Source organism: Carettochelys insculpta, chromosome 6 (genome assembly GCF_033958435.1).
Source record: "Carettochelys insculpta isolate YL-2023 chromosome 6, ASM3395843v1, whole genome shotgun sequence".
NCBI lineage: Eukaryota > Metazoa > Chordata > Testudines > Carettochelyidae > Carettochelys > Carettochelys insculpta.
Genome location: NC_134142.1, coordinates 122,667,290 through 122,685,936, shown reverse-complemented (window position 1 = coordinate 122,685,936; position 18,647 = coordinate 122,667,290). Strand labels below are relative to the sequence as shown.

General features: G+C 60.2%; 1 protein-coding gene across 1 annotated transcript in view; it reads right to left on the bottom strand.

The window, feature by feature from the left end:
* Positions 1–4,939: 4,939 nt before the first annotated feature.
* Positions 4,940–18,647, bottom strand: part of LOC142014962 (integrin alpha-L-like) — a 38,846-nt gene continuing 25,138 nt past the window's right edge. The window contains exons 17-30 of the mRNA XM_074998294.1: positions 18,397–18,548; positions 17,549–17,674; positions 17,352–17,422; positions 15,995–16,136; positions 15,355–15,462; positions 14,470–14,549; positions 13,956–14,042; positions 13,472–13,547; positions 10,835–10,945; positions 9,624–9,710; positions 9,060–9,167; positions 8,560–8,649; positions 6,795–6,905; positions 4,940–6,265 (exon numbers count right to left, since the gene is read on the bottom strand). Of these exons, the coding sequence (XP_074854395.1) occupies positions 6,113–6,265; positions 6,795–6,905; positions 8,560–8,649; positions 9,060–9,167; positions 9,624–9,710; positions 10,835–10,945; positions 13,472–13,547; positions 13,956–14,042; positions 14,470–14,549; positions 15,355–15,462; positions 15,995–16,136; positions 17,352–17,422; positions 17,549–17,674; positions 18,397–18,548 (1,502 nt within the window). The 3' untranslated portion in view covers positions 4,940–6,112. The remainder of the gene's footprint in view (positions 6,266–6,794; positions 6,906–8,559; positions 8,650–9,059; positions 9,168–9,623; positions 9,711–10,834; positions 10,946–13,471; positions 13,548–13,955; positions 14,043–14,469; positions 14,550–15,354; positions 15,463–15,994; positions 16,137–17,351; positions 17,423–17,548; positions 17,675–18,396; positions 18,549–18,647) is intronic.

The following is an 18,647-nucleotide window of genomic DNA, read 5'->3' as shown; positions in this document are numbered from 1 at the left end:
TAGTCCTCTGTACAAAGGCAGGGTATGCCCACAGCCTGAGTACTGCAGGCAGGTATGGTCAGCTCATCTCAGAAAAGAGAGCTGAGCATTGGAAAAGGTTCTGGAAAGGGGAACAGAACGGCTAAGAATAAGGAACAGCTTCTATACAAGGAGCAGGTAGTAAGACTGGGACTTTTCAGCAAGGCACAGATAATTAAGGGGGTGTGCGCTGGAGGTCTGTAAAATGAAGGCTGGTGTGGAGAACTAGAAGACACCAAATGACATTAATGGGTCGCAGGTTTAAAAATACTAAAAGAAAGTTCTTCTTCACTCAGGGCACAGTTAACCTGTGGAACTCCTCGCCAGAGCAGACTGTGAAGGCCAGGACTAGAACAGAACTTAAGAAAGAGCTAGATACCTTCATGGAGGTTAGGTCCATAAAAGGCTATTAGCCAAGGGTAGGAATGGTGTCCCTGGCCTCTGATTGTCAAAGGCTGGAGATGGATGGCAGGAGATTAATCTCTTGATCATTGTCCCCCGCCCCCCCTCAGGGCACCTGGCACTGGCCACTGTCAGCAGACAGGCTACTGGGCTGGATGGACCTTTGGGTTGACCCATTATGGCCGTTCTTATGAGAAAGTAAGTAAGGATGTGGTATGTACTCCTACGCACGAGCTAGTGAAATTCCTAGGCAGCGGGTTGAAAACACACAAAAGGGCTTGTTTCTTCACCAGGGTTCCTGCTAATTTTTTCCCCATCCTTTGGCAGAATAAATTTTATTATGTGCACCCAGGCACGCACAGCAGCGCACCACCCGCAGGAGCACAAGCTGCCCAGTGCAAGCGGCTGCGGGCACTGTGCTAATCAGCTGGGTGGCCCCTGAATCTCTCCTGAGCGGCTGCCCAGCTGCTGATCCTCCAGTTCCTCACACAACGTACAGGCAAACCTGCAGCCTTCCCGGGCAGAGGATGTTGGAAAGGTCAAGGCTGTAATGGGGCTCACAGAAGACCGGGGTAAACACATGGCGGGTAGGTCCTTCATGGCTATAAGCCAGGCTGGGTAGGGATGGTGTCCCTCGCCTCTGTCAGGGTTGGCCATGGCTGACCGGGATGGATCACTTAATTATACCCTGTTCTGTTTGTTCCTCTCGGGCATCTGGCATCGGCCTCTGTCAGAAGACAGGAGACTGGGCTCGGTGGGCCTTAGGCCTAACCTATTCTGGCCTTTATGCCTGGCTCCACCCCAGAGGGGGTTTCTGGGAAGGGATTACTGTGGAAATGGCCTCTGCACCCCACCCCAGAGGTGGCTGCATCTCAGCCCCCAGGAAGGGATCTCAGGATACCCAGCCCCATCCCAGAGGTGGCTGCGTCTTAGCCCCTAGGGAGGGATCCTGGGATACCCAGCCCCACCCCAGAGGTGGCTGCATCTCAAGGCTGATCCTGCTAGTGCCTGTGTGGAATGACTCGCCAGTGGATGCTGAAGCAATAGCAGCTCCTGGCCTGGGCTCTCTGCAGTGATGGATCCTCCCCCCGCCTGCCCCTGGAGCCCCCATCCCTGCCTGGCCAGGAGAAGGCAGAGCTCTCCCGCATCCCCCGCTGTGGTGCTGGCTCCTGGAAGGGCCTTGGAAGTGCCAGGCCAGTGTGAAGCGCTGGACCAGCACAGGGCCCTTCCTGGTGCCCCCTGCCCTGGCGGCCGGGGCTGAGCACGAACAAAGCCCCGACTGCAGCACCCAGAGCACAGGCGTGAACGGTGCGTGGAGGGAGCCCAGCTGGGCAGGACGGTGCTGGGGGAGGACACAGCTGTGAGGGGGGGTCGGAGCCAAAGGGGGGCTGGACACCCGCCCATCCAGCTCAGGGGCAGCAGGAGGTGGGGCAGGTTGGAGCCAAGCAGCGGCTGGAGACCCCTCCCTCCCACAGCTCTGGGGCAGTGTGAAATAGAGAGCTCAGCACCAAAGGGGGGCGGGCGAGAGAGTCCCCCCCAGGCAGCTCGGGGGCAGTAGGAGGCGGGGGAGGTGAGAGCCCCCTGCCAGCCCTGGGCCAGCAGGTTGGGGGAATCAGAGCCACGGGGGGGGGGGCGGGTTATAGACACCCCCCAAGCAACTGGGGCTGGAGCAAAGCCAGGAACAAACAGCCTCATTCCCTCCACCCCCGCAGGTGCCCGGCCTCCCGCCTGGATCCGGGGGAGGAGCTGCAGGTCCTGGACCCCCGGGTGGTGGGGGGGTGAGAGCTCCAGAGGCGGTTACACAGGTGGGGGAAGAGACGCCGGCTGGGGGGTGAGGGGGGATCCCCCCCGTGAGCCTGTTCCACACTTGCCAGGAGCTGGGGCCTGCAGAGCCGCCTGCGCCTCGCCCAAAGCGTCCTCCTGAGCTGGAGCAAAGCTCTGTGTGGTTTCCAGCCGGGATCTCTGGGAGCAGCCCGGGGGAGCTGCCCTGCTACTGCTAGAGGCTGGGCTGGGGGCCTGGACAGTTCACGCCTGGATGGCTGAGTGCTGGGACAACTGAGTGCCCGGCTGGCTGAGTGCCTGCCAGGCCTGTTACTCTGTGTGTGCAGCACCTGGCGCAATGGGGCCTTGCCCTGGCTGGGTCTGTGCAGCACCTGGCGCAATGGGGCCTTGACCTGGCTGAGAGCCACTGCCATGCCAAGCGGGACCCAGCACGTCTGAGCAGGGTCTGGGGGGGCTCTGGCCCAGCTCCAGCCGGTGACACCCCCGTGCCGGCCCATCTGGACTCACTGTCTCCCAGCCGGTGCCGGAGAATCCCCAGCCTGCAGGACCTGCAGGGGTGGAGTTTCTCCAGGGAGACACTGATGTGGCAGGACAGCAGTGGGGAGACCCCCCCCCCGAGCAGCTCCCCAGACCCCTCGGGGACAGGAATTCGCCCTGTGCCCCCCTCTGGGAACCGCTTTGGCACCAGCTCGCACCCGGCCCACGACAGCCACGCGCACGGGGCAAGAAGCCCTACGCCTGCCCCACGTGCGGGCAGCGCTCCTGGCAGAAGGCCCCCGCCGGCGAGCAGCTCTACCCGCAGAACGGGCGCAGCAAGGCCTCCGCCAGCGCTCCAACTGCTCACCCCTGGGCACGCCCCCAAGGGCTTCTCGCCCCGACACTGCCGGGAGCGCAGGTGCAGTGTCGGGCTCGGCTTGGACCCGGTGCAGCCCTGGTGGGGGCCCAGGGGCGAGAAGCCCGTCCCTTGCCCGCCGTGCAGCCAGCGCTCCGGGGTGACCACCAGCGCTCCCATACGCCCGAGCTCCCTTTCCCCCGCCCCCACTGCGGCCAGGCCTTCCGGCTCCACGCCGACCCCGGTGCCCCCACGCTGGGCAGGAAGGGCAAAAGGCAGCAGGGGAAGGGAAGGGACAAGTAGATGGGGGGCGTATGACAATTCCTCCCAGCCCACCTTGGCTGAGTTCCCGGCCCAGCCCTCCCCCAGAGAGCTCTGTCCCCGGGGCCAGCCCAGCCCTGGGGTGCCTGGATCGGGGGAGTCCAGGCTTAGCTGGCACGCAGGACAACCCGTCTGTGCCGTGCTCTGGCCCTACGAGCAGCGCCCTGGGCGCTGGCCCTGAGCACAGCGATGGCTGGTTGGTGCGTGAATACCCAGAGGGCTCAGGTTCAAACCCAGCGGCTGGGGGAGCTGTCCCCTTGGAGCCCCTGCTGGGTGCTAGCCAGTGCTGGGGCAGGGGTGGCTCAGCAGGGAATGTTCTCCTCCACCAGCCGGCGCCCACCTCAGGGCCCTGCTAGAGCCCCAGAGCTGCTGGTGTTCCAACAAAACCGCCAGCTAATGCCCTGACTCGCTCAGTCCTTAAAAGTCCTCCAGCCTCAGCTTCCCCGGTGGCCCCTGCCGGGTTGGTTCCGTGGGGGAATTCTCCACCCTGAATGCGGCAGGGCCCTGGTTACAACTTCCCTGTATCTCCAGAGATCGCAGCAAGAGGTTGGAGGAGCTGCTGGTTTCCCGAGCAGGTTAAATCAGCCCAATGGTTGTCTGCCCCCTCGTGTCTGGACTGAACATTGAGCCCAGACACCAGCGAGAGGGGCCTGTAGGTTCCCTCCCACCAGAGGCCAGAGCTGTTGTTTCCTGGGTGTCAAAGCCAGGCTCCACTCCCACGAAATTCCCGACACTGGGGCTTTGGGGAGGTGGGTTTACAAAGCGATCCGGGGCCGTGAATGCTGCACGCCACAGGACATCTGGCGGGTGGCCTATTAACCCCTCCCCTGGTTAGAGCCCTGGGCTGGCAGGGGAGGAGACAGGTTCGCCTTCCCTCTCTGCCTTGAGCTGCAGCAATGCCCTTAAGGACATTTCCCAGGGGAGCTCCCTAGCCTCTGGCTGATGGGGTTTTCCGGGCAGGCAGCTCTCCTGATGCACTTCAGCTGGGCTTAAATAATTGTATGTGAGGGGGCTTGAACTGGGGGGTTGGGGCCACCTAGCTCCCAGGGGAGTGCTGGGCAGCTGGTGATCATTGTCACTGTTTCTTCGTAAGAAAGCTCTGGGCTGGTGGAGACCCCTAACTCCAGGTGGGGGTTTACAGCTGGGAATCCCACATGGCAGGAGAGGCCTAGCTCTGGCCCATAGGTCTGGCACCTTTTTGGACCGATCCCCCCACCCCTCAGTGTCTCCTACTGGAGGAGGCTCCTGCTCAGGTTGTTGGAATTTGAAAACCTCTTTCCCTGGGCACCTAGCGCAGGGCTGTGGGTTCCACTAAGCTCTCTCGGTGGGTTTAGGCCTTAGCATCCAGCTGCTGCAGGAGAGTCATTTGGGGCCTTCCCTGCACGGGGGATCTGCTCACCAGCAGGGCCGCGTCCGTTACAAAAGGAGGATCGGCTTTCCGTCCTGGCCGTGGGAAAAGCTTACCCCCCGCCACTGCACAATGGATTCCACAGCCCCCTCGGCGGCCTCTAGTACGACCCGCTGGGAAATTACCAGGAAAAAAAAAAAGCCAGAGAATGTCCCCAAAGTAATTCAGGGCAGAGCTTTTTTTACACCATCCTCCAAACTTGAGTTAAAACTTGGCACGGTAGAGAATCCATTTCAGCCCTGGGTAAACTTTTCCAATGGCTAATTACTCTCCCTGTTCAAAACAGAGCCCTGGGTTCTGAATTTGTCCGGATACTTTCTGCTAGTTCGAAGAGGCCAGTAACAAATATTTGTTCCTTTCTTAGAGACGCTGAGCAAGGCCCCCATTAGCCCTCTCTTTGTGATGCAAAATAGATTGAGGCTCCCCCCCACCCGTCTCTCCCTGTAGGGCAGGTTGTGTAATTGATCATTCTCGCAGCTCTTCTTTGACCCTCTCCAATGTATTCACATCTTCAGGGAACGACAGGTGTTAGAACAGGCTGCAGGAGTCTGGCTGTGGTCATGCCCGTGCCAAATACAGAAGTAAAATCATCTTGTCTCAGAACTAGAGGAAACTCAGGCACGTGCCAGAGAAATCCCACCCTGCGGTGGGAGCCCCAGCATAGGGTGCCGCATGTCGCCGGAACACAGAGACACAAGTAAATGCGTGAAGAAGGTGGCAGCAGATAAAAAGATGAGGCATCGAGTTGGTTCCAGGAAGACCGAGTGCATTCATGCTGGGCCAGGGCCTCGACAAAGAGTAAACAGTTGCTGCTCAAGCCACAGGCCCAGTCAACAAGGTCCTGGTGTTTCCCCAGGTGGGTTAAATCACACCCCACGCAACAGTTGATCTGGCTTCGCAAACACACATTACGGTCCACATCTGGTGTCCCAGGGCACAAATCTGGGCAGTGCTGGCAGCCCGACGGCAGAGACTTTACCCATTTCAAGGGACTGGCTGCCAAGGAGGCGCCTGTGGCTGGGAAGGCCTGGAGAAGTGGTGTCCTTCCCTAAGTGGGCTCAACGCAGTCGGAACGCCCCCAGCACATCACACCTGAGTCTCCCCTTCCCCCTCAGGAGACAGTGGAGCCAGCTCAGCCCCTGGCTCTGCGGTGGAGGCCAGCGAGGAGGGTCTCAGGTCCTGGGGGGCAGCTGCTCCACCTAGACCAGGCTAGAGCCCCTTGCCCTCATGAGACAAGGGGCCTCTGGGGGCAGCTCCTGGCTGAGCTGGGGGCAGGAGGTGCCTGCAGAGGTGGGGATGGAGTGAAGAGACAGTCTTGGCTGCATGGTCTGGGGGCAGGAAGTGTCCGATCATTCAGCGGGAGCACCGTCCGTGAGAGCCTCCTTGCATTCTCCATCTCCCGTTTCCTCCCCCTCCTTGCCGGCCTCGGCGGGTGCCGCCCCGTTGGAAGCTGCTGGCTCGCAGTCTAGCTTGTCTTTGAAATTGCGCTTGAAGAAGCCACACTGCCGGGAAGAGACAAAACCACCCTCGATGACAAGGGGATGAGAAACACTGAGACGCACTGCAGCTGGGGTCGCCCTTAAAGGGGAAAGGTCCTGTGCTCCATTCTCTGCCCCTCTTCCCTCGTACTGGAGCCAGCGGCCCCGAGAGGAGAAAGGCCCCGTGTCCCAGCCCCTCCACGCTGAGCCAGCCAGGTCTGCACGGCGGTTTGAGCTGGACACAGAATTCTGTTTCAGTCCCTCCCCAGCGCTGTTGGCACCATAGAGATGGAGTCATCTCATGACCCCGCAGGGGCTCACTGGAGAAACACCCTCCCCCGGCGTGCCCCACCCCAGAGGTGGCTGCATTTCAGGAGGAGCACTCAGGGAGGGCTACGGTCCCTGCAATCTGCAGGGGCCTTTGGGATCCCAGAGGGGGAAACGGTGCTGGAGAAAGATGAAGTGATGTTATCTGCTGTTTCACCCGGGAACTCCGCTGCAACACCCCATTGCAGAGCGACCAGGGGCCCCCCACCCACCCAGCCCATCTCACCTTGTAGAGGACAACGATACACAGGATCAGTAGAAGCAGCCCCCCTACACCGCTGCCTATGTACACGGGGAGGTAATTCATCACGTGCACCAGCTCCACCTTGGTGGTGATCTGCAGGGACAGACACAGGGCATAATGGGGCGCGCTGTGTGGGGGGGGAGACCCTAAATGGACTAGCACGGCTATCTCTCTGCTACTAAATGACTGGGTGTATTTTAATAGCATTTTGCATTTCTATGTCGCTTGGTCTCACCCTGTATCTTTCTAACAGGCCACAGACTTCTGTATTACTCTTTAGATTTGTAATTTTATACCCTGCTTTCTGCCTTCGTATTATCCTTTATATATTGGTCATTTTATATTCACAAGACACTTTGTACCGGATTCTATATTGTACTGAAAACTCCATTTTACTCTTGCATAAGCCTGTAACATTTGTGCTGTGTGTGACAATGGGGGTGTATGAGAGTCACCTGGAAGCGTGAATGTGGATGCTTAGAGAGTTACCCTCTGGAGCCACCTCTCTGGGCAAGAAAGACTTGGTGGGTGAAGAACAATAAGAACTGGACTCTACAGCAGTGACCCACCCAGGGAGGAAGATTGAGTCCCATCTGCAGGGGATGAGTCGCACAGAAACCTGGGCAGTGGGAAAGGGTCAAGCCCGTCTGCCATTGACTGGTGACTCACAGTGCCTGGGGCAGTGGGACAGAACCAGAACTGTGAGCTAAGAGCTATAAAAGACGTGTGCATCCCTACAGGGCTGGGTTCCTCTTCTCCTCTTGTCAACATCGGAGCCTCGATCTGGATGAACAGAACCTGGCTCCACGCTCACCTCTCGTCCATCTGGTCAATGGATTCAAGCGAGCAACGTCTGGTAACTATAAGCAACCACAAGAGGGGTAACAGCAACGAAGGGTCCTGTGGCACCTTATAGACCAACAGAAGAGTTTTGAGCATGAGCTTTCGTGAGCACAGACTCACTTCATCAGATGCATCACATGAAGTGAGTCTGTGCTCATGAAAACTCATGCTCAAAACTTTTCTGTTAGTCTATAAGGTGCCACAGGACACTTTGTTGCTGTTATAGATCCAGACTAACACAGCTACCCCTCCGATACTTGACACAAGAGGGTGTGTGTGTGTGTGTGTGTGTGTGTGTGTAAACGATACATATTATATGCATATAATATAATGGTGCTGTATTCTCAGTAAACGCAGCGTTCTTGCCTTGTCCCTCTAAAAAGATCCCGAGTACGTCTTGTAACAGACCCCACCTGCCGGAGTTTGCGTCAATTCACCTCCTCCCCAAGCAGGGAGGGGGCTTAGGGCATTGTGCTGATTTCCTGTTGTAGGCCACTGGGCACCCAAACAGGCTCTGCTTGCTTGTGCTCGTGTCTCCGGGTAGGGCGGACACAGCACGCGGGCTGAGCGGCCCTCGGGGAGGAGCAGATCCCCAGGGGAAGGTTTGGGCAGGATGGTGGGGAGCAGGGTTCCCTGTAAGCTGAGCGCGTGGGAGGCCGCCCAGGAGAGATGCAAATGCCGCCCAGCTGCTTAGCAGAGCGCCCACAGCTGCCGGTGTGCGCTGTTGTGGGTGGGGCACATCCACATATGCCTCGGTGCACATAAAATTTATTCCACCCATGTGGAACAAAATCACAGGGACCATCGAATCTCGGAGGTGGAGTTGTGGGGTTGGCAGCGGGGCAGCTGCTCACAAGCAGCAAGGGGTAGATAAAGGGGCAGGGCTTGTGGGCCAGCTCATTACCTCGGATTGTGTGAAATTGTCTTGGCTGAGGAACTTGCTGGTGTTGAAGGTGAGGCACACGGCCGTGCAGAACTGGGACTGGGAGGAGCGCTGGAGGGAGAGAGACACCGGGCCTCAGACACCCTGGCCCCCACTGTCAGAGGTTTGGCCTGTGGGGTCGATCAGGCGCCCTCCCCCCAAGAGGCGGCTGCATCTCGGCTTCGGGCAAAGACCCCCTGTCCAAACAGTCCCCAAGCCCTGCCCCAGCGGTGGCGGCATTGCACTGCTGGGCTCCCCACAGACAGCCGCCTCCCCCAGGGGCAGGATTAGGGTTAGGGATCAGCACAGGAGCAGGACACAGCCCAGTCCCCAACTGAGACCGAAAGCCGGGGTGAGGGGCTCAGGCCCTTTGCTGAGGGGGTGGGTAGTGCCTGGGATTCCCTCCCTGGCCCTGAGCCAGCCAGGAGCCCCACCCAAGAGAACAAAGGCCCCTTAGCCTCCCCGGCTCCCCGAGCCCCGACCTGAATGTCTCTGGGGGCCAAGAGCAGCGCAGTGACGGTGATGACGGAGGACGTGTTGATTGGGCCCAGGCTGCACGCGTAGAAGTCCACGTTTGCAGGGGAGCAGCTCTAGGAAGAAGCACAGTGTGTGTGTGTGTGTGAGCACAAACAGCTCTTTTCTCAAGGGACCTGAGATGTATAAAGAGCCCCTGTGCCCTGCTCCAGAGGTGGCTGCATTTGAGTGCTGGGAAAGGGACCCCTGTCTACACAGCCCATCACCACCCCCCACACCACCCCAGAGGTGGCTGCATCTGAGTGCTGGGAAAGGGATCCCTGTGTACACAGCTCATAGCCACCCCAGAGGTGGCTGCATCTGAGTGCTGGGAAAGGGATCCCTGTGTACACAGCTCATCGCCACCCCAGAGGTGGCTGCATCTCAGTGCTGGGAAAGGGACCCCTGAATACACAGCCCATCGCCCTTCCCCCACCCCAGAGGTGGCTGCATCTCAGCAGCAGGTGAGAATCCATAAAGGTCTTGGGGCTGAGAAGTGTGTCCTGCACATTGTCCGGGAGAGAGACTCCTACCTCGGTGGGGCGGAAGCAGGGGCTGACGGCATCGGTCCCGTTGGTTGTCCTGGACTTGGAAACAGGCAGGCAGGGCATGTTGCGATCCTGGGGGCAGGAAGAGGTGATTCTGCCATGTGGAAGGGTGACCATCCGTCCCATACTGGCCGGGATGGTCCCGAATTTGCGACACCAAACCGGCGTCCTGACTTATTTTTTAAAAGGGACGAATTGTCCCGCATTTGAGCCCCCCCCCAGCAGCTGCTGGAGGGAGTCACTTCCCTGAACCTCGGGAAAGCAGGGGAGTGCCGGCGGCTGCCACGTCCCTGGCCTCCCGGGTAGGCTGACAGCGGCCGCCACCTCCCCAGTTCCCTGGGGCTCAGTGGAGGCGGGAGGAGCCTCCCCTCCCCACCATAGCGCCCTGTCCCGGATACGGTCACCTGCCCGAAGGTGTGGGCGTCTGGAACAGCTGATTGTCAGCTCCTGCCTGTGTCCTGTAACCCAGCCCAGTGCTACGGGGTGTGTGCTCTGGGGCTCCCGCCATAGCCCATCCCGTGCCTGGCACTAGGAGGCTGTCTGTGTTCCTCTGCTGCCCTGGCACGAGGGCTGTGCCCGTCTCCCAGCCTGGCTCTAGGGGGCTGCGCCCATTTCGCAGCCTGGCACTAGGGGGCTGCGCCCGTCTCCCAGCCTGGCACTAGGGGGCTGTGCCCATTTCCCAGCCGGGCACTAGGGGGCTGCACCCATTTCCCAGCCTGGCACTAGGGGGCTGTGCCCATTTCCCGGCCTGGCACTAGGGGGCTGTGCCCATTTCCCGGCCTGGCACTAGGGGGCTGCGCCTGTCTCCCAGCCTGGCTCTAGGGGGCTGCACCCATTTCCCAGCCTGGCACTAGGGGGCTGTGCACATTTCCCGGCCTGGCACTAGGGGGCTGCGCCTGTCTCCCAGCCTGGCTCTAGGGGGCTGTGCCCATTTCCCGGCCTGGCACTAGGGGGCTGCGCCTGTCTCCCAGCCTGGCTCTAGGGGGCTGCGCCCGTCTCCCAGCCTGGCACTAGGGGGTTGTGCCCATTTCCCAGCCTGGCACTAGGGGGCTGCGCCCATTTCGCAGCCTGGCACTAGGGGGCTGCGCCCGTCTCCCAGCCTGGCTGTAGGGGGCTGCGCCTGTCTCCCAGCCTGGCACTAGGTGTCCGTGCAACACACTCTGTTTCTGGCCTTCACTCCTCCCTGTTGTACCCACCGTCTTTATCTCCTGCAGCTTCCAGCTGAGCCCATCTGGGAGTGCCTGCGGCACCATCACAAATGCCTTCACATCTGGCTGTGGGAAACTCCCTGGCAGCAGGTTCTTCACCTGCCGGGAAAACGCCAAGAGCAATGGGGCTCAGGGCCTGCAGCTGGGGCAGCAGGGGCGGGACGCTGCGGGTGGGGACGGTCCTGTTTTTGGTTTGCCAAAAAGGCACCCTCAACTAACTGTCCCGTATTTGGGCCGTCCCACCCCACCCCGACCTTTTCTGCCAGTGGCTGCCGATTTCCCCGGGCTCCCAGGGAGGGCCGCCTCCTCCCCAGCTCCCCGAGGGTCAGTGCAGCCGGGAGGAGCTGCCCCTCCCATCCATATCTCCTCGTCCTGTATTTGGGACAGGGAGATCTGGTGGCCCTAGCTGAGGGGCTCAGGTGTGGTGGTGGCAGGGGGGTGCTACACACAGGCTGGGGCACAGGGCATGGGCGGTGAGCCAAGCGGGAGCTGGAGAAAGGAGCTGTGGCTTTTTTTTGGGAAGTTAAATTGATATTTATTAAAAAAACATAACAATAAAACAAAGAAACCACTGTGCTTATTGGTATTTTGCTAAAGTAAGTACTGTGCAGACCAACCACTTCCCTGCGGGTGTCACTTCTCTAGTAGGCTGTGGCTTTCTTACACAAGTGTAACCCCAACAGGCCTGGATTGCTAGCACTAAGGATTGAACCTGGGCTCATAGAGGGCTAAAGCCCTGTGCTCTACCACAGGAGCTAAAGGCCAGCTGGCTCTCAGGCAAGGCTGTAGAGCAGAGACTTCATTCACCCTAGTGTGAGGTCTCTGCCTCTGGGTACTGGCCATCAATAAATCAATACCAGAACTGAGTGTGCAAAATCTAATAGCAGGTTTCAGTCCCTCCAAGTGACCAGGTGTGAGCCATCAAGTTGGAGGAAAGAGATTCTCTTCACCAAGGGAAGTAAAACCAAATGTAAAATGAATCAATAATCTGAGACAAATAACTATGGAATCTCTTAACTCCATGTTCTTAATTTTCAAGCAACAAGTCTGAGTGGATTTTGCTCTGGCTGGTGAGTAATGGTCTTTGGAAGACCAATTTCTAGGCTTGTAATTATTCTTGCAAAGACAAATGCTTGTACATTAAGGGATTATAGATACACACAAATGCATTAATAATTTTTCTTGTCCCTCAACAGTACAAAAGCTGTGAGTAACGGAGCCCCTTCTGAAGTCACGTTGAGGCAGTGAAATGAAAGCAGCTGTGATTTTTTTTGCCTCCATCACTGACAGCTTTTCAGTCAAGCTTGGATATGCTTCTAAAAGATCTGCTCTAGGAATTATTGTACAGAAACTCCACGGCCAAGGTCACCGAGGGGGACAGATTTGATGACGCTGCTTTAGACTTTATGAAATGAGAATGGTTCAGTGTGATCAGTCACGATGGAAAAAAAATCAGTACAGTTACTGAGTTATTGGGTTTCCTAAAGGAAGACAGACCTTGCAGTGGGGGACTATTTGAGTGCTGGTGGTGGTAAAGCTAAACCTATCACCAAGGCCCCTCCCTCAGCCTAGCAGGAGGGGCTACTCGACCCAGACTCAACTAAACTCTTGGAGCAAATTAAAAAAAACCTAGGGGCGGGCAGTGAGGGTCACAGGAGGGAACCGGAAGGGGACCCTGAGCAGAGAACCCCGGACAGCGCCCACTGCTCCTCGAAGCTGGCTAAGGAGCTAGTGGACGCTGCCCAGGAGAACTGTGCCTGGATGCGCGAAATAAGGGAGGAACAGAAGTAGGCCCCACGGTCGCAGCGCACCCCTTGTCCGCCATCCTCCTCCTGGTGTGATAGATCGCAGCTTTGGCAAGGGCCAGGAGGAGGTGGACGAGGAGGACTCGTGACTTTGTGGGGCCGTGGATAGGGTGTGCGAAGAGGAACAGGTGCGGGGAGAAGGGCAGCCAGAACCTCAAGAGGATGTTCTGGAGGAGCCAGAACAGGGGTTGCAACCTGGCACATTCTAGCTAGGTGTGCGCCAGGATTTCCCTCACGCCACAGAAGGAGACAGGCTTCAGGGACGGGGTGAACCGCGCCAAGTACACGCCCAGGCTCACAGCTCCATGGAGGAGCTGCCAACCGATGTCCCCGGTGGGCCTTGGGATCAAGGTGGAATACAGGCTGGCCCACTGCGTTCCTCACCCTCCCTAGGTGTCAGGTTGTCCTGCCATTTGGTGCCAGGGCAGGACTGGAGAGTGCGGAGCACAAGTGTGTGCAGATGTGCTCTAGGTGCGGTTCTAACACAGACCAGCTGCAACTGGTGCAGCCGGCTAGGAGCATGCGGGGGGGAGACCGGTGGAATTGGGGCCCCAAAACCAGCGCTGGAGGAGTTGCAGTGGGGCGGGGGGTGGGGGGTGCCCTCTCACAGGGCTCGCTCCAGGAAGTTGAGCGAGGGGCGCGGCAAGGCCGCCCATACGTCCTGGATTACACACAAGGGGGGGTGCGAACGGTGGAGAGCACCGTGCGGCTCACTGTATGGCAAGTCCAAGGTCAGTGTCACAGAGCTGGAGGGGAGGGCGCCTCCCGTTGGATCCCGGAGCAGTGGACACATCCTGCCCAGCCAAGCCCAGCCCCTCACCTGGTACAAATGCTGCACGGTCATGTTCTCTGGGTGCAGGGAGCTGAAGCTGATGTAGTGGGTGAAGCCATCCAGTCTGCAGGGGAGGGACAACAGTGAGAGGAGAAACTGGGGATGGCACTGACCCACCGGCTGGGGGGAGAGAGAGATTCAGGCATGGGGCGGGGGGCAGGACTCCTGGGTTCTCTCCCAGCTCTGGAAGGGGCATAAGGTATAGCGGGTTAGAGAAGGGTCTGGCAGCACTGTTCCCCAGCAGCTGAGCGCTGGGGTGGCTGCCCAGGAGAGAGTCAGGTGTGGTCCAGCTGATTAGAAGAGCAGCGGGTGTGTCTAGGTGTGGTGCACCTCCACACCTTCCTTGGTGCACAAAGCAAAATTTATTCTGCACATGGATGGAAAAATTGAGAAGGAACTCTGTCCAGCAGGAAGGAGTCAGGGCTCCTGGCTTCTACCCCGGCTGTGGGAGGGGTGAGGGGAGGAGTCTTACCTGTTGGTGATGATCTTTACGGGGTAGAGGACTGGGATCTTCCGAGTGTGTCTGTTATCTGTAAGGGTCTGCTTATTCTCATTGTCGCTGTCAGGGGAAAATCAGATGGACAAGAGGCAAATGAGTGCTGGGCTATCTGCTCCTGACACCAGCTCCAGCCTACCAGACGGCCCTGATATCGATGGTTCCTTAAACGCCCGACAGCGTGTGCTATGTTCCATCACGCCCTGAGCTCTGAAATACACCTGTCTGTGGGGTGGAACGTGGGGGCTGTTACACAGGGTCCCTTCCCTGGTGCAGAGATGCAGCCACCTCTGGGGCAGGGTGCCAGGACACAGCCCTGCTTGCTTTGGGTGGGGTGTCTGAGGAGCAACTGGGCACAAGCCTCAACCATGCAGTGTCCCAGCCACGGTGGCTGTGGGGCAGTGGGAGGGACAACTCAGAGCCACATGGCTGGCCCCAGAGGCAGCTCAGGCCAGACTCTAAAGCGGTTAGTCCAGTGCTCTCCCCACACCTGCTGGCACTGACTTGCAGCTCCAGATAGTCCTCCCAGAACCTGTTGCTGAGAATGTCAAACAGCAGCTGGATCACAACCTGCCCAGGGTAAGAAGGATGGGAGTCAGCACCGACTGTGAGGGGAGAGCGCCCCCTAGTGAGAACAGCCCTCCCTGCAGCACAGCGCCCCCTACTGAGAACAGCGCCCCCTAGTGAGTGTCCCCTCCCTGCAGCACAGCGCTCCCTAGTGAGAACAGCCCTCCCTGCAGCACAGCGCCCCCTAGTGAGTGTCCCCTCCCTGCAGCACAGCGCCCCCTAGTGAGTGTCCCCTCCCTGCAGCACAGCGCTCCCTAGTGAGAACAGCCCTCCCTGCAGCACAGCGCCCCCTAGTGAGAACAGCCCTCCCTGCAGCACAGTGCCCCCTAGTGAGTGTCCCCTCCCTGCAGCACAGCGCCCCCTAGTGAGAACAGCCCTCCCTGCAGCACAGTGCCCCCTAGTGAGAACAGCCCTCCCTGCAGCACAGTGCCCCCTAGTGAGTGTCCCCTCCCTGCAGCACAGCGCTCCCTAGTGAGAACAGCCCTCCCTGCAGCACAGCGCCCCCTAGTGAGAACAGCCCTCCCTGCAGCACAGTGCCCCCTAGTGAGTGTCCCCTCCCTGCAGCACAGCACCCCCAAGTGAGTGTCCCCTCCCTGCAGCACAGCGCCCCCTAGTGAGAACAGCCCTCCCTGCAGCACAGTGCCCCCTAGTGAGTGTCCCCTCCCTGCAGCACAGCACCCCCAAGTGAGTGCCCCCTCCCTGCAGCACAGCGCCCCCTACTGCATGGAGCTTGCTCCCCGCAGCACACCCTATGACATGGCACCTCCTCCCCCACTCTGTACCACGGCCCAGCATGCTGCTGACTCACCTGGCTGGCCTCCCTGTAGATGGGGTGGCTGATGTTACAGCACAAGTCCCTGACCTTAGCATCTGGGGCCTCCAGGCCATTGCAGCTCAGGCTGGTCTGGACGCTGGACTGTGTGGGGACAACACCCCTAAGACGTCAGGGGGACAGACGCCCCAATCCCTGCCAGCTGGAGAAAACCCCAAACCCAGCCAGCAATGCTTGAGAGACCACACCCACAGCCTGAGCCAGCTGGGCCACCAGAGCTGGAGCAGGTCGGAGCTGGCACGCCCATAGCCCATTCCGCACCCTCTGGAGCCTGGGGCACAATCAGAGCTGGTGCCCGCCAGAGGGGAAGGACTGCATGTCCTATTCCCCTTCCCCTGACCAGTGTTCCCTCCAAGTTTTTCCACCCACATGCAGAATAAATTTTGTTCTGTGAACCAAGGCAGCTGCAGATGTGCACCACCCAAGATGCACACGCTGCTGGCTGTGGGCGCTCTGCTAATCAGCTGGGTGGCACCTGAATTCTCTCCTGGGCAGCTGCCCGAGCCCTCAGCTTCCAGGGAACACTGCCCAGGCTGCCCTGAGCTGGGTCCGGAGGAAAGCTGCCCTGAATGTCCCAATGCAGCTGGGTCTGCGAGGAGCCTGAGCCCCTCCCTACCTCCAGCACGGAGGCTTTGCGGAAGGACAGGCCTGGCTGCTGGGACAGGCACACCGCTGTGTGGTAGGCATCTTCCCCGCTGTTGACGAGCTCCACCTCCACCTTTAGCTCCTCGGAGGGCGACACCAGCACATGCTGCGAGCTGCAGGGGTGAGAGGCCTGTAAGCAGCTGCTCTCCAGCTGAGCAGCCCATAATGTTTGGGGGAGAGGGATGGCAAAGGACCCAGGTGTCCGGGAAACCTGCGGTGCATGGGAGCAGACCCCTCTCCCCGCCCCCAAGACTGGATTTGCTATCCCATCCCCCAGGCTAAGGGGCAGCCTTATGGTCAGAGCTGGATGACTGGCAGGGGAAGGGTCATTGGGGGGTGGGTGGGAGTAGCTGGGCACAGTTGGTGGGAGCACAACTGGTCACTGTCCCTCCATGGTGATTAAAGGGTTAATGGCACCATGGTGAGAGGAGAGATATTGGAAATACTCAGACATTGGGGCACTGAGGTCACCAAAGCAGCACAGCGCCCCCTGCTGGGCCCCCGCCTGCCCCCTGCAGCACAGCGCCCCCCGGCTGGGCCCCCGCCTGCCTGCTGCAGCACAGCGCCCCCCGGCTGGGCCCCCGCCTGCCCCCTGCAGCACAGCACCCCCTGCTGGGCCCCTGCCTGCCCGCTGCAGCACAGCACCCCCTGCTGGGCCCCCGCCTGCCCACTGCAGCACAGCACCCCCTGCTGGGCCCCTGCCTGCCTGCTGCAGCACAACACCCCCCTGCTGGGCCCCTGCCTGCCCGCTGCAGCACAGCACCCCCCTGCTGGGCCCCTGCCTGCCTGCTGCAGCACAGCGCCCCCCGGCTGGGCCTCCGCCTGCCCCCTGCAGCACAGCACCCCCTGCTGGGCCCCTGCCTGCCTGCTGCAGCACAGCGCCCCCCGGCTGGGCCTCCGCCTGCCCCCTGCAGCACAGCGCCCCCTGCTGGGCCCCTGCCTGCCTGCTGCAGCACAGCGCCCCCCGGCTGGGCCCCTGCCTGCCTGCTGCAGCACAGCGCCCCCCGGCTGGGCCTCCGCCTGCCCCCTGCAGCACAGCGCCCCCCGGCTGGGCCCCCGCCTGCCCGCTGCAGCACAACACCCCCCTGCTGGGCCCCCGCCTGCCCGCTGCAGCACAAAACCCCCCTGCTGGGCTCCCACCCTGCTCCCTGCAGCACAGCGCCCCTGCTGGGCCCCTGCCTGCCTGCTGCAGCACAGCACCCCCCACTGGGCCCCCCCCTGCCCGCTGCAGCACAGCGCCTCCTGCTGGGCCCCTGCCTGCCCCCTGCAGCACAGCGCCCCCTGCTGGGCCCCTGCCCAGCTCCTGCTGCCAGGTCCCTGTGTGATACCTGTTTCGGAAGTGGACTCGCAGGTCGGCTTCGCACACCCCATCCACTCCACAGTTCTTCTCGAAGGGGATCTGCAGCAGGGAACAGAGCCAGAGAGTTCACGCCAGCTCGGGCAGACCAGGCTGGGCACCTCCGGGATCAGCCCCAGAGCCCAGCCAGTGCGACCGCTGCGTGATGCCCATTGGGGCTCCCCTCACCTCCGTCACAGACAATGTGTACAGGGGGTTCAGCACCGGGTGTGGGAGCGCGCTGGAGACGTCGTCCTCTTGAAGGGCATAGCTCAGCGAGATCTTGATTGAAGTCAAGTAGTCCTTAATGCAGCTCTGCGTGGAGAGCAAGCTCAGTATAAACAGCCCCCCTGCTCCAGCCCAGAGGCAGCTGCACCTCAGAGCCATGCGAGGGAACTCCCTATAACCTGTCCCTGCATCCCACTCAGAGGTGGCTGCATCTCAGTGGTGGCTCAGGAATCCCTCTCCAGCCAGTCCCTGAGCTCTGCCCCAGAAGCAGCTGCATCTCAGTGCCTCATTTGGGAATTCCTCCATAACCAGTCCATGTGCCCCACCCATGTCAACTGCACCTGTGTGCCAAGCAAGGGATCCCTGTATACCGAGTCCTGGCACCGCATCCCAGAGGCAGCTCTATCTCAGCACTAGGCAAGGAATCCCCCTATAACCAGTCCTTGCCACAGACCCTTGCATCAGCTGCATCTTAGAGCCAAGCAAGGGATCCCTCTATAGCCAGTTCCTGTGCCCCACCCCAGAGGTGGCCACATCTCAGCGTGAGGCGAAGAATTCCCCTATAGAGTCCCCACTCCCCACCCCAGAGGCAGCTGCATCTCAGTGTCACCTGCAGGAGTTTCCCCTATAACCAATCCCTGCGCCCCACCCCAGAGTCCGCTGCATCATAGTGCCAGGCCAGGGACCCCTATATAACCAGTCCCTGTGCCCCACCCCAGAAGTGGCCACATTGTGGTACTGGGTGACAGACTGACAGCCGCGGCGCCCCACTGCCAAGGTGGCTGCCGTGGTCCCAGAGCAGCCCTTACCGCTATCTGGATCCCTTCCATGATGCAGGGCTTCCCATCCATGATGTTCAGGATCCCAGACATGTTCCTCTGCCCATTCCCGAACAGCCCTCGGCTCATCACGCGGTTGTCGTCCACCTCCAGCTGGTAGGTGAGCTTGGCCGAGAGTGGCGCTGATGGGCGAGAAGGGGGGAAGGTTGGAACAGAGGTGAGGGCATTGGAACAGGGGGGGCTGGGAGCTCTGGGGCAGGGGTGGGTCAGTGGAAGGCCGC